A 15241-nucleotide genomic window follows, 5' to 3' on the forward strand; every position below is an offset into this window, starting at 1 on the left:
AAATAGAAAGTTAAAACAAAACAAAAGAATCATCAGGGAACTTTTGAAACATGTAGCTATCTGGGCCCATCCTAAGCCATTCTGAATAAATTGATCTGCAGTGAGACTGAGCATTAGTAAGGCCCTAAAAGCTCCCCAGGGGATTTTAATGTGTATCCAGGGTTAAGAAGAGCTAACCAAGCACCAAACGATATGCACAGTCCGATTCCATTTATGTTTACAAAAGGTATGCTCACATAGGCATTTGCCACATCTGTGAAAGATTCATTCCAAACTGCTAACAGTAACTTTCTCAGTGGTGGGATTTATGGGAGACTTTTTTTCTACTTGACATATGTTTATTGTATTGTTTGGAACTTTCACACACATGTATTGTAGTTGTGACTTTTGAAAGAAAATATTGACACTTGAGAAAATTTGCTCAAAACTCAAATGGGGTACACTGTAAGATAGTGAGCTTTCCGTCACAGGAGCATTCAAGCTGCATCTGGAGGAGCATGAAGCAGGGGCCTTGTTGACAGAGGGGTTCCTGGGAGGCTTTGACGGGGGATTGGACCAGTCATCTCTGAGATCCAGAGGCTCACCCTAGGACTCTGGAATGGGACCTTATCTCTGCAAAGGTCTCACCTAGTGTCTGGGAAGCCAGTGGGCTCAAGTGGCCTGTGCCTGCTTGGGCATCCTGCTGCTCCAACTGGGGCCCTGCTGCTCTGAGTGTCCCCCACGCACTCACCACTGGGCCTGAGGTTGGCCAAAATCTTGACTTCTTGTCCAGTGCTGCTGCCAAGCTGTGGGCACTGCTGGGAGGCCCTGGGCAGTGCTCGGGCCACATTCACAGACTGGCTGGGCAAGGAAGGTGGGGGGGTGCAATGACGTGGGGCTGCCACCTGTGTTGATAAGGATCTTCCTGCCCCTGCAGGACAGCCATGGAGCTACTCTGGACGCCCCTGCTGCTAGTGGCCTCTTGTGCCTTTGCCGTCCACAGCCTACCAGAGGAGGGCACCGGCGTTCCCATCATCAACACAACCAAGCCCTTGCGCATCCTGGAGGAACGCAACCTGCTGGTGCTGACGCCTGCCGGCCTCACCCAGATGTTGAAGGAGACCCGATTCCTCATGGTGCTTTTCCGTGAGTGTCCTCTCTCCCGGTGGCGGGGTTGAGTAGGGTGAAGCCTGCCACCTTGCTTCTGGGGGCCTGAAGAGTTTTATATATTGCTCATCTGTACAGAATGCAAGGGGTGGGTGGAGGTGTGGCTGAAGTATTAAACTGGGTGGCCTGGGAAGGCTTTCCTGGAAAGGGAACATGTTAGCAAAGACCTGAAGGTGGTGAGAGAGCAACCCATGCAGCTATTTGGAATTTCAGGCAGAGGGAACAGCAAGTACAAAGGCCCTGGGGTGAGCGAGGGTGTGCCAGTGTGGTGAAAACTGAGTTGTTGAAGAGTAGAGTAACAAATTGATGGCTGGCCCCTGAGGATCCAGAAGGGATTAATGACTATCCTGAAGTCCCTATCAGCTGTGAGCTCTTCTGCACACTATAAATGGCCCTATGGAATGGGGAGAGGGCTAGTCTCAGAATATTTTTTCATGCTTGTCTAAAGTTGGATCTAAAGTAGAGTTTCTCATCCTCAGTTCTATTGGCATTTTGACCGGATAATTACTTTGTTTGGGGACTAGGGGCTGTCCTGCAATTATAGAATGTTTAGCAGCACCCCTGGCCTCTACCTATTAGATGCCAATAGCAAATAGCATCCCATTCCCCAGATGTGACAACCAAAAATGCCTCCACACATGGCCAAATATCCCCCATTGAGAACCACTGGTCCAAAGGAAGGCAGACTCCAGCTCGCTGTGCTGGGATCAATCTCTAGCCCCTGCACTCACCGCCTCCCCATCCATCAGCCCCGCCCCTGACTCACAGTCCCAGCAAATGGAACCTGGGGTTATCTACTAAAGACCCAGGCAAACATTGATTCTAGGTCCTTTAGCCATTGACACATCTACACTCCAGGCAGACGGTCAGGGAGCCACTGCCTATTCTAACACGACCTTGGGGTCCATCTGCTCACCCTGAAACCCATGTGGAGCTTTATAGTAGGCCTTGGCCTTGGCATGGGTGGTTTGGTGCTGGTCACTGTTCTCCTTTCTCCAGTAGCCGGAAGATCTATTACTACTAAAGGGACATCTCATCTTCCCAGAGAGAGTCCAGTCAGGGCAAGACCAAAGATTCTCCATCTCATCCTCATAATGGCTAATGTTTATTGGGCATTTCTATGCCAGGCTTTGTACCAAAGGTTTCCACACCTTGTCTTATTATGTAGGATCACTCCAAGGTGTAGGATCGATTAATAACCCCATTATATGAATGAGGAAAATGAGACACAGACACGTTAAAAAAAAATAAAAACACCTTTCCTGGGCCACCATCACTGTAAGCCACCATAACTGCCTCTGTTTTACGAGATAACCTAAGGAATTCACGTTCATTGCGCATTCAGGACAGACAATGAGCTGGGTAAGGTGTAGCCTTTGGGGGCTCTAGGCCCCCCAGCAGAGGGCCCCTCTGCCCATCCACGGCCCACAGGTGCTCTGCCCAAGTGCCAAAATACATCCAAATCATCTCGACGCCCCGATGAAACTGGCATTTCCAGTTGGCCGGGGCAGCATCAGGCACTGAGCCCTGGGGGGTGTATGCGTTCATTTCATCTTTACAAACTTGGATCCAAAGTTCCAGAGCCCCAGAAGTAAAACCAATTTGCAAAATTTTAAAAGACAGAAGCCAGAAAATAGAACTATAAATTTTAAAGAGTGAGTTGAATTCTATGGGTTCTGTTCTGATGGGACTACCTGGAGCAGGGCAGATGGGAACACACTCCCATCACTCCGCTCCAAGGAAGAGAAACACTTTTTCACACCAGTTGGCCAATGTGGTCAATTACAGCATGAATCTTGGAGTCGGTCAGCCTTGGAGTTGGGTGGGGAACCTGTGGCCTCAAGGCCACCTGTGGCCCTCCGGGTCCCTAGGTTCAGCCCCTCAACTGAATCCAAACTTCACATAACAAATCCCTTTTAATAAAATTTGGATTTGGTCAAGAGGCTGCCCTCAAGGATGCGGAATCTATCAACAAATCCAGTCAACTCCTCTTCTGAAACCTCTCATTCCCTCTATTACCACCAGCCTGGCCCAAGCCATCCCCACCTCTCACTTGGATTATTTCAGTAGCCTCCAACTTCTCTACCTGCATCTGCTCTTTTTCTCCTTTGATCTAATCTCCAATTTTCATATAACATTCAGAGAAATCCAGTTAAAAAGCAAGTCAGATCGTATCTACCTCTGGTCCAAATCCCCTGGTACCATTCCACATTTCTCAGAGGAAAGGTCAAAATCCATTCAATGGTCTGCAAGACCCTCTTCCATCCACTTCCGACCCCTACTCAATCTGCTGCACACCTGATGGCCTTCTTGTCATTCCTCAAACATGTCACACATATCCCACCCCAGGGCCCTTGCACGTACTGTTCCTCTACCTGGAATATTCTCCGTCCAGACATCACTTGCTCCCTCATCCCCTTCCAACTTTATCAAAATGCTGCTTCTCAGGGAGGCCTTCTTTAGCCTCTCTACTTCGACTTGCAGTTTCCTTGACACCCCAGCCTCCAACCCTCCTTCTCTTTTCTCCATAGCACTGATCATCCAACACAGCATATATTTCACTTCTTTATTTTATTTTCTGTCTTCTTCAATGACAGCAGAGATTTTTATTTATTTGCTGTGATATCCCCAATCCCTAGAACTGTGCCTGGTACAATATCCTGAAAAAGATTTGTTGAATGAATGAATAAATGAATGCATGAATAAACGAATGAAGGAAGAAAAGGGATGAACGAGTCCCCATTTCTATTATCTTAGGGCCTGTCCATCTAGCTGTCAGACCCCAGCATTCCAGTTGTCACAATCTCTTTCTGTCACTTCCATTTCAGACACTCAGGGGCCCAGGGTGGTGTGTGCAACCTCTCAAATTTGCTCCATCATTTAGACAATAATTGCAAGTGTTTCTCTTGCCCTGAACATCTGTCCTTAGAAACTTAGGTTTGGATGCTACATCAGTTAGCAGCCCTGAGCCCACATGGCCAAATCCACAAGGAAGCCGGGGAGAGGCTCGCGGAGCAGAGTGGGGGCGGTGGGCCAGTGCCTGCAGGTGATGATGGATGGGAGGTTTCGAAGGCAATGATGGGGATACAGCGCATCGATCTGGGAGGGAGGCACAAAGTCCCCGCTTCCCGTCCATTGATTGGGAGTTTAATGAAAGTGATCATTCACTTGCAGGTCCCACTGCAGGAGCAGGTGTGCTGACTGGCAATGGTGCCCGTGCCAGCTGTCCTAGGGCCCGGCTTTCTGCACCGTGCTTTACAAAGGACCTCTCTGTTGGACTTGGAACTGGCCCTCAGCAGTGGAGGTGGTTTGCACTTGCTCCAAGTGCTCCAGATGGACAGGGGGCGGAGGGGGCTGCTGAAAAAGATGAAGTGTTCTGGCTTGAAAGGGAATCAATGACCCCCTGCCCTGGCTCGGTCCACCTGCCTCAGACCAGGGGCCGTGAGGGACCTGCAGTCTCACAATGTAATCAGGAGGAAGAAAAGCAAACTTGGGCGCCTTTGAATCCCCTCTCTTTTAGCCAGAAAGGCCTCTCCCACTGCCAAGGTCACGTCCCAGCTTCCTGAGGCTGTTTTCAGACAAGGGCTCCCTCCCCGCACCCCATCGCCCAGCAAAGTGAGGGGCCAAGGAACCCGGAGCATCAGATCCCTTCAAGGACAGTGTCAGGTCTCTTCGACGATCCCCCCCGGGGGGTGGGCTCAGAGGGGGCAGGAAAGCATCGTAACCTCCCCTCTCCCCGCCCTTCCCACACCTGGCCTTCCTGACTGCCAGAGTCCCTGCTGGAATACGTGCAGTACAGGGTAACTGCAGGGACCCAGTTTGGCCTGTTAGCACCAGGACGTTCCACCAGATGGCGCCCACAAGGTATTTCTCGCTCTTTCTCTGCCCCGCCGTGATTTCTCACCACGGAAATTTTATGAGGCTAATAATAGCAGTAGTAATAATGCATCATGTGGCACTACGTGCTGGGCCCGATGCCAAGTGTTCTACATGCCCAGCAGAGGTCAGAGAACAGGAGCTCTGCAGCCAGACCCAGTGGGCCCTTACCTGGCTATACCGCTCACTGTCCCATGGCCTTGGGCAAGTAGGTCATTTTGTTGTGACTCAGTTTCCTCATCTATAAAATTGAGATAATAATACCTACCCCTCAGGGTTATCGGGAGAAGAAAATGACTTAATAGATGTAACGTTCTTGGAAAATAATAAGTACTCTGTAACTGATTGTTAAATAAATCTCATTTGACTCTGACAACTCCATGAAGCAGCTGCTAATATTTTCCCCATTTTACACAGAGAAAAGTGGAGTTTAGACAGATCTAGGTGCCCAAAGGTGTCTTGTTTCCAATGTTACTGACTGCAAAGAACCTTGATGTACATCTCCAAAATTGTCCAATTTCATGAGCCATTGTGTCTCATATCTTGTCACATTTGTGAAAATTTAGCCGTTAACAGCTGAGAACAAGAAAGGCCCAAGGGCTACGAAGGCCAAGCAAAGACTCCACCTGGGGAGACGGGGCGGGGGAAGAGGCTCTCACGAGTTCTGTCTTCACCCCGGCTCTTTCAGACAACTCTTCCTCAAAGCAATCCAGGAACATGGCTGAGGAACTGGGCAAAGCCGTGGAGATCATGGGCAAAGGCAAGAACGGCATCGGCTTTGGCAAAGTGGACATCACCGTGGAGAAGGAGCTTCAGCAGGAGTTTAATGTTAAGAAGGCTCCGGAGTTGAAGCTGTTTTTTGAGGGCAACAGGTCAGAGCCCATCAGCTGCAAAGGTAAGGGTGCTTGTGTATCAAGGTTATCACATACTCACGTAAAGCCCACTTGGCAGCCAGAGGGTGGAGGTGGGAGGCTCTGCTCCACACAGCCTCTCAGGGACCCAGGCTCCTCCCGGCTAGCAGCTCTGCCCTTCTCTAGGGCCTTGGAGCCAGCTGCTCTTCCCACAGCATCCAACCAGCAGTTGGGGTAAGGAGGCCAAAGATCGCTGTGGGTGCTGTTCATGACCCTTGCCTAAAAGTGGGCAACATCACATCTATTCACATCTCATTGACCAGTATTGTGCTGCATGGCCCCACTCAACTGCAAGAAAGGCTGAAAAATACGATTCGGCTCTGTCTCATGAAGAAAATGGGTTTTGATGAATATACGGCTGCCTCTACCATAGCCTGCATCTCAGCTGACGGGCTCCAGGCACCAGGAGGCGGGAGGGTGGGGCGCGATGGCTTATCAACTCCTGGAGATGAGACATTACATTCCTAACTCCACCTCCCACCCCCAACCTTCCACTTTAGAATGATTTTGACAAGGTCCCCAGCCAGGGAAGCTGTCGTTAGCCAAAAGGGAGTCTGGGAGATGAGGGAACAAGAAAAGTCTGGGATGAGGTGTCTACCGAACACTTTAATTTCTATCATGATTTGTTCCATTGATTCTTTAACTCATTCACCACGCCAACACTCATTTGTTGACAACCTATTATGTGTCAAGCCCTTACTTGATGTCAAGGATATTTGGAGAATTATGGGCCTCGGTGTGGTTCATGGTGGATCCTAATTTTGGAAAAGTTACATATAGGAGTGCTTACATGGATGCAGAAGGGATGGATGGATGGATGGATGGAAGTAATAAAACAGATGGACACAGAAGTGCCCAGCACAGCCCGACTATGCTAGTAAAAGTTCCCGTTATATCTGTGTTTTACATATAGATAGCAATATACATCGTTGTGTGTGGATATACATACTGAGTCTCCGGACACGGAGGAAATGCACTGCCTCTCACAGGGTCCGGCACATAGCCGGCTTCCAATAAGCCGGACTGAGCGCGACAAGAACCCCAAATGCTGCGCCTGCAACATGCCTTGCAGTTCTCAGAATGGACACAAGAGGGCACGAGAGACCCAGGACAGACCCAGAGCAAGGTGCTGCCAAAGAGAGACCCTGGCGGCAGTTACCTAAGAGACATGGCAGGGCCGCGGCTCCCAGCTCCCAGTAGGCCTGTGGGAAGGTGGTGCGTGTGCGGAGCACGAAGACTGATGGGAGGAAAAGGCAGGAACAGCGAGAGAAGCAACTGAGACTGCTGCTTCCTGTGGATGCTGAGGGTGACCCTCAACAGTGGGGACGCACTGAAACCAAGCCAGGAGCCCTTCGTGGTGTGCTGGCTTTGGGGAGGGCTGCGAGGAAATGAGAAGCCCCAGGGTACTTCATCGGAGCCCATGTCTGCTCACGGAGGGGCTCAGGTGCTGGGATAGCCTCCCCTGCAGAAGGACAGGTGACACTGGCCTCCACTTAGAGGCGACAAGCTGGCAGTGAGTCAGGCTGGTAGAGAAGGTCCCCAGGAACTTTGACCTCTGAGCCCACTTCATGGGAGCAGGAGCAGAGCCAGTGCCTGGGACCAACTCTGCCATGAAGGAACCTTCATCATCCCCTCTCCTAGCCGGGGCTGGGACACAGGATGCCTGGAGATTAGGACGAGCACAGGCTGTGGGAACAAGCCTTTTAGGCCTGAACTTGCAGTTTCTGAATAATGCCAGTGCTGCCTACTTGACAGGCTCCCCCAAGCTGAGAGAGGAGACAGCGCTTTACACATGTCCTGCGATGTGACTTCTATGAAAACTTCTCTCAGGAGGCAGGGGGGGTTCAGTCCTTGCTGGGTCAAAGCCCCATCCTGCTCTCTAATCTCCAGAGACTGAAGGTGAGAGATTCGGCCTTGGCCACCCCCTGGAGGGAGGAGGCTCGAGGCACCTCTGGGGCCTCTATTAATGATGCGTTCACAGCTTGTGCTCGAAAACATGCAGCCCAGCTCCGGCGCCGGTCAATCATTGACGCGGCGGTCACACCTCAGTTGTCACTGTGTCCTCTGGCTCAGAGCCAAGCACCAGAGGAGGCACCGTGCCCGACAAGGGCAGTGCCCGATCCGCAGACACTCGGGAATAAACAATCGGCTAAGCTCATCGCTGCCTCCACCCCGCGGGGTCCAGAGGGGCAAACAGAGCCCACACGTCCCAGAGAAGACGGCCCAAGATCAAGTTCCCTCAAGCCAGCTTACCTAATGATTCATTCACCTTGTTCATTCGTCCTAGAAACATTTCTTAAGCACCTAGTATGCGCCAGGCATCGTAGGAGCTACTGGGAGCTCACACTGAACAAGCTAGCAAAAAAAAGTCATATTAATACTAATTTCGTAAAGTGATAGACTCAATGAAGAAAATGGAACAGGTCACAAGATGGAGAGCAATTGGGTAGGGGGAGGGTAAGAGAAGACCAACCCGAGAGTCAAAACAGCAGAAGGCATTGCCCCGGAAGAGCCGAGGAGAGGGCAGCACAGGCGGAGGGACGGGCAGATGCCCAAGCCCGGTGTCCCGCAAGATAATCGTGCGGCTGGAGTGTGGACGGGGAGACGGTGGCACACGGTGACGTCACAGCGATGGTTCTGACGATCCGAAGTTTAAACCCGTTTGGAGGATTTTTGTTCGCTTTTTTTGATGCTGTCAGAATTTTAAAACTGATCCCTTTCAGGGCACTTACTTACAACATACTTTTGCCAGACAAATGCCTGTAACAGAAACTGTTTGTTTCCACGTGTGCCGGTTTTTTTCCTAAAGGTGGCTGGGAACACAGTGGAAATAGAAGCTTGGCTTTGAGGCTGAAATCTCAGAGCAGGGGGTGATAGCAGGGTGGAGTACCACGGTCCGAGGGTGCGTGAAGCTCCCCACTTCTGTCTCCTGAAGCCATCACGTCAGCCTGGATGAACTTCCACAGCCTGACTCATTGTGGCTTTTCAAATGGCCTTAACTGTGTCTGCTAAAGCTGAAACACGGCGTCTGCTAAGACCAGAAATTCTACTCCCGGCCACAGACCCAACAGAAGTGCGTACAATGTGCCCCAGACACATACATGGATATTCATTCACATTAGCCCCAAGGTGGGAACAACCCAATGCTCATCAACAGGGAATAGACAAATAAATTGTGGAGTATTCGCCCAGTGGAGTTCTACACAGCTGTGGGAATAGATCTCCAAGTACATGAACAACATGTATGAATCGCATGAATCCAGACCCGGGAACACACATCATGTGATTCCATTTATGTGGAATTCGGAAACAGGCAGGCTAATGTACGCTGGTGGGAGTTAGGATAGTAGTTACACCTGGGTGGGGGCCCGGGACGGTCTGGAAGGGACACAACAGGAGCGTCTGAGGGGTTGGTAGTGTTCTGTTTCGTGATCTGGGTGGTAGTTACACAGGTGTGTTCATTTTATAAAAATTCATCAAATTATACATTATCATTTGTGTAGCTTTCTGCATGTAAATATACTTTGTTATAAGTTTTCTAAAAGGCTTACTGTTCTTAGGAAATGTAAGCAAAGATACTGAAAGTAGAGCCTTTTGCAGTTGATTTAGTAACTCAGGGTGCAGTCATCAAACCCCCTGCACAATAATGTGTCCTGCCACGGGGCCTTTGCACAGACTGTTTGCTCTGCCTGGGCCTTTCTCTCTCCTTACTGCTCCCTGGTTAACTTCAATGCATCCTTCAGTTTTCAGCTCATATGTGATTTCCTCCAGGAAGCCCTCCTTGACTTCACAGTCTGGGTCAGGCATCTTTGCTACAGGTGCTCATAGAACTTTGATTTCAAACACTTCCTTTGGGTGTGATAATACACTTGTGTGTGTAATTATTTTTTTTTCTTTTTGTTTTATTTCAGCATATTATGGGCGTACAGATGTTTAGGTTACATATGTTGCCCTTGGTCCTCCCCCCAAGTCCGTGTAATTATTTGATTATTGTCTTCATCAACAGAATGGGAGCTGTGAAACAGTGGTAATGTGTTTGTTTCTGCTCACCACTATATCCCCAGGACCAAGTACAGAACTTGGTAATAACAGGCACTTAATATTTATTTGTCAAGTAAATGGATGAGCGAAGGAATAAATGAGTGAGTAAATGCATAAAGGTCTGTGGATGTAGTTCAAAGCTACTCACAACAAACACTGCTTTATCTCATAAACTCATTTAAAATGCTCCATTCTATCCCATAGCAAACATGGATATGAAATGCTATTTTACCTTACTTGACATCATGTGAAATCGATCATCCCAGGAATCACATGTCCTTCCCTGTGCAGACCATTATGTCTTCCCAGATAAGATACACGTGCCCTAATTTTAGAAGCTAAGACTTCTGTGTGCTCGGCCCCTCCCATCTAATAGTTAAGAAATGGAAGTCAGGAGTCTGTGGTCTTAGAGGACATTTGGGTCTCAGCTGAGGAATGGAAGGCATTTTCCCAAGGTTACGGAGCTGGGTGGCCTTTATTTTGTATTTTATTTAAATAAAAAAAAATAAATCCATCTTCCTGTTGCCCTGGAGGGTACATAAGAAAAGAAGGCTGGAAATGCTGTCTCCTAGGTTTGATTCCCCAGGTGTGCTTGTGTGGTGGCTGTTGGCAAGTTGAACCTTGTTTTCCTCATCTGCAAAATGAGGCGAGTTCCTATCCTATAGGGTTGCTGTGAAGATTTAATATATGCAAAACACGCAGCACGGTGTCTGGCCCTTGGTAAGTGCTCGGTAACGTTTAGCTGCTGGTGTTCGTGTTCATGCCTTGGAGCTCAGGGAATGGAGGAAGCAACCTTGGCCTTCAAGGATTGGGAGCCCAAGATAAGATACATCTGCTCATTAAACTTGGGGAAGGCAGGCCTTGCTCCAGTTCAAGAATGCACTTCTGTGGGACCCACTTGACTGTATCTCTCTCCAGGAGTGGTTGAATCTACTGCCTTGGTCGTTTGGTTGAGAAGACAAATCAGCCAGAAAGCATTTTTGTTTAACAACAGCGTGCAGGTGGCCAATTTTGTGAAATCCAGGCACCTGGCCATCGTTGGCTTCTTCCAGGTACCGGGGTATGGAGGTGGGAGGAGGCTTTCCCTGCGGGGGAGACGTACTGTGCCGGGGGCGGGTGGGGCGAGGAGACTCTTCCATTTGGGTTGTCCCAAATGGGACAATTTTCCCTATCTAATGAGATGGTTTTCTGGGATAGCTCCAGGGTCCAAATGAAGAAAGAAAAAAATAAAAGCTAAAGTGGTCAGACAAGCTAGCTAGAAATATAGACAGGAATGGAGAGAAAGGAGAGGAGACTGACAAACACATTTAATGAGTTTTCATAGTGTAACCAATCTTTTTGGGGTCCATTTAGAAGAGTGGTCCACAACCTTTTTGGCACTAGGGATCAGTTTGATGGAAGACAATTTTCCACGGATGGGGATGGGGGTTGGTTTCGGGATAATTCAAGCACATTACATTTATTGCGCAGTCAAACCTCTCTGCTAATGATTATGTGTATTTGCAGCCACTCCCCAGCGCTAGCATCGCCGCCTCAGCTCCACCTCAGATCATGGGGCATTGGATTCTCATGAGGAGCGCACAACCTAGATCCCTCGCATGCGCAGTTTACAGTAGGGTTCGCGCTCCTCTGAGAATCTAATGACACCGCTGATCTGAAAAGAGGCGGAGCTTATGCGGTGATGTGAGCAATGGCGAGTGGCTGTAAACACAGATGGAGCTTCACTTGCTCCCCTGCCTCTCACCTCCTGCTGTGCGTCCTGGTTCCTAACAGGCCGTGGTCCAGTACCAGTCTGAGGCCAGGGGATTGGGGACCACAGATTTAGAACATCACTGAATGAAAGGATGTCTTATTTTCTGGTTTGAGAGCCATTGTTCTCTAGGATGCTGACAGCCACCAGCCATGCTTGGGCCAGGCCAGTCTCTCTCCCTAACCTCTCTCCAAGCTTCCCCATATATTGAAACCAACAACACGTTGTAAACATGCACCCATTTGAAAATCCACCAACCCTCATCATAGGTGCAGCAGGGGAAGATATTTGGGGAAGGATATAAATGACTGAGATACAATAATGCAATGTCTCATGATAGCTTTTTATTGATTTTTTTGTATTTATAAATCATTTGCAAATTGTTTTTGCTTTTGGAGAATGAGTTTTTCATGTGTCTTGACTCATTTACTGTAAACTGATGACTCCTCTCCTGCCCCGGTAGAAGTCAGAATTTTGGTGCTATATTTATGCATGGGGAGAATATGTGCCTCTCCCGCTCCCACCTGCCACTTCTTTGAGAGAGTTTTTTGGCCTTAATTTTCTTTCAAGCTAAAGAATAAGGGCTGAAACTATAGCCTTATCTTGATAATAAGTTCACCTTTGTTATTACATGTGGTCAAATCAATTGCCTTTTTTGAAAGCAATTAAGAAGGAAATGTTTTTAAAAAATTGTCTCAATCCCTGGGTTAGAACAGCCTTTACTCTCATAATTGAAAAAGGTCAAGTTTATCAATTCTCTCCATTGATCTCTGAGGACTTGCCTATTTTGGCTTTAGTTGTAGCCAGAGAAGCTCTCTGGGTGTGAAATACCCATGCAAGTGGATTGAAGTGACCCAGCAAAACCACACAATTTGGAAAAGTGAAGAGACGAATCAGCTACCATTTCCATCTTCCCCTTAAATAAGCCAGACACATGCTTTCTACCAAAGCCTTACGAAACAGTCTTTCCTGAACAGGATTTAGAGGAAGAAGTGGCAGAATTGTTCTACGACACGATCAAAGACTTCCCAGAGCTGACGTTTGGAGCAATAGAGATTAAGAATGCTGTCGGGCGTTTCCATGTCTCCCTTGACAGTGTCCTGGTGTTCAAAAAGGTAAGACTTCGATCCTAATGCTAGTGAGGGGGTCTCTAGTTCAAAGTAGTGGGAAGCATATGGGCTTTGGATGCAAATTCTGGTTCTGCCACTTGTGAGCTCAGTGGTGTTGGACTAGCTGACGTCTGTGAAATCAGTCTATTGATGTTTCTCTGGCCTTTCTAGCCATGCACCATTGTAAGCGTCTCTTTCTTTCTTTCACCAGCAAATGCCACTCATCAAGGCTCACTCCCATCCCCTTTTTCCTTTTGGTCCATGCTTCCCCTCTACCCTCCATCACCAATGACCTCCTATACTCTACACCCATGACTTATAAATATCCATCTCCAGCCAGACTGCTCTAATCTCCAGACCTTTATGTGCAGTACCAGATGCCCCAACATGGCCAAGCTCAAAATCATAATATCCTCTCCAGATCCTCTTCCAGTGTCCTCTGGGAATGGTGTCACTACCACTCCTATACAAGCTAAACAAACCAGTAAACCCAGGTATCATCCTAACACTTCCCTCTTTTCTGCCTTCATAACCAACCCATCACCCCTAACCCTATTGGTTTTATAACCAAAATATCCCTTGACTCTATTTCTCTCTATCTCTTTGCTACCATTCTAGCTCAAGAGACTGTCATCTCCCATCGTCTATTGGAACAGCCGCCCAACTGGTCTAAGCATATGCTTAGAACTGTGGCTGGCATAGCGTGAGATCTCTAATAGGTAGTATTAGACTGTTGTTATGACCATCAAAGAGTTTAGACTTTATCCAGAGGGAACTGGGGCTATGAAGTGTTTAAGCAAGAAAATAATGACATAATCAGATTTGTGCACTAACAACATCACTCTGGCTAAAGCGTGTGGGGGGCGGGGGTGGGTGTAGATTGTAAAGAAGCAAGGGAGAAGTTGGAAGTCCATTGGAAAAGCACTGCAGGAATCCAGGTGAGAGGTTTGGGCTAGGGTGGGATTGGTGTAGATGAAAAGAAGGAGATGGAATAGGTAGCTGCTTCCTGCTTTTTCACCTACTGACCTTGAGATACAGAGAATTATATCCTTCCCTGTGTTAGTCCAGGTCCTTCTGAGAAGCAGTTACCAAGCAGGATTAGATTGCAAAATATTGATTAGGGGCAATGCCTCCGAAGGCAAACAGAATTGGGGGTACTGGGAGAGCCTTTGGACCATGATGAAGGTCTGACCCTTTGGAAGGAGGGAGGGTTGAGTGGAAGAGTCTTTGACTGCAGTAGAGTTCTAAGAAATTTTATCAAAGTCACCTATCAGGGAAGTTCCAGATCTCCTAGGAACGGGCTTGCCTTGGTATTCCTGAGGCCCTCAGTTACTGGTTGAGAGTAGGGTGTGGGAAGTTGCTCCACCTCTGCACAAATATTTTGATGGATTTCAGAGCAGGACAGCTAGCATTGTCAGTCAATTACACTTCCTGTCTGCATAAATCTGAGATTTTCATAGGTGCTACCTACCCAGGTTCCACCCACAGACTAATCTGCCTGCCGTTCACAGTTATTAAGTACCTGGATTATGGACTACACCTGCCGCCATCTCTCACTCGGTGTTTTTCTTTTATCCAAAGGGAAAATTGTGCCATTTATATTTATTAAGTGCCTATATCATGGAAGCTAACTCCTTGCAATATTTTTCTTCTTTTGTCTAAGGGAAAGATCGTGAACCGCCAAGAGCTTATTAATGACAATAGCAACAAACAAGACCTCCTTCAAGTCATAAAACAGCACCTCACAGATTTTGTGCTTGAATACAACATTGAGGTCAGCGAGCAAAGGTTTACCCAAGAGAAGGTAGCAGGGGTGGCTTTGTGTGCTCGGGATGACATGTTTTCCTTGTAATTTCAGAATAAGGATCTGATTTATGAATTGAACATCCTGAACCACATGCTGCTCTTTGTCTCCAAAAGCTCTGAGTCCTACCGTACCATAATTCAGCATTATAAACTGGCATCAAAGGAATTCCAGAACAAGGTTCGTACAATGTGCCACCGCTCTTTGGGGCTCTTGGATGGGCATCCAAGACCTGCAGACCCTGAGGTCATTTACCTGCCCTGCTTATTATAAATGAAGTCAGGAAAGATTTGCATATGTCTTTGCATGCCAATTTCCTGATTTGCATATCAGTGCTATGTATTATTTACTATTTAATTTTCAATCAGCCTCCTCCATTCTTTCTGCCCAATCTCTCTCTCTTTTTGTTGCCAAATCTTCTGTCCTTCTTCATTCATCTTTGTAATAACTATGGGAACATGGTGTTTTGCCCGTTTTCTTGGTGGACTGCGCTCTACTGAGAGTGGGTGACTAGTGTGATAAAATTTGGCCTGAAGGGGAGGAGGACAAAAGACCACACCTTCCTGAGGTCCGGGAGTGAGAAAAGCCTGCAGTGTGAGGCAGC

At 48.0% G+C, this 15241-nt stretch overlaps 1 protein-coding gene across 1 annotated transcript in view; it reads left to right on the plus strand.

Annotated features, from left to right (window-relative positions):
- Nucleotides 1–923: 923 nt before the first annotated feature.
- PDILT (protein disulfide isomerase-like, testis expressed) overlaps nt 924–15241 on the plus strand; it is a 23895-nt gene continuing 9577 nt past the window's right edge. The window contains exons 1-6 of the mRNA XM_012647790.1: nt 924–1125; nt 5711–5917; nt 10893–11026; nt 12702–12839; nt 14497–14607; nt 14692–14817. Of these exons, the coding sequence (XP_012503244.1) occupies nt 924–1125; nt 5711–5917; nt 10893–11026; nt 12702–12839; nt 14497–14607; nt 14692–14817 (918 nt within the window). The remainder of the gene's footprint in view (nt 1126–5710; nt 5918–10892; nt 11027–12701; nt 12840–14496; nt 14608–14691; nt 14818–15241) is intronic.

Source organism: Propithecus coquereli, unplaced genomic scaffold (genome assembly GCF_000956105.1).
Source record: "Propithecus coquereli isolate 6110/MARCELLA unplaced genomic scaffold, Pcoq_1.0 Scaffold27, whole genome shotgun sequence".
NCBI classification, from domain to species: domain Eukaryota; kingdom Metazoa; phylum Chordata; class Mammalia; order Primates; family Indriidae; genus Propithecus; species Propithecus coquereli.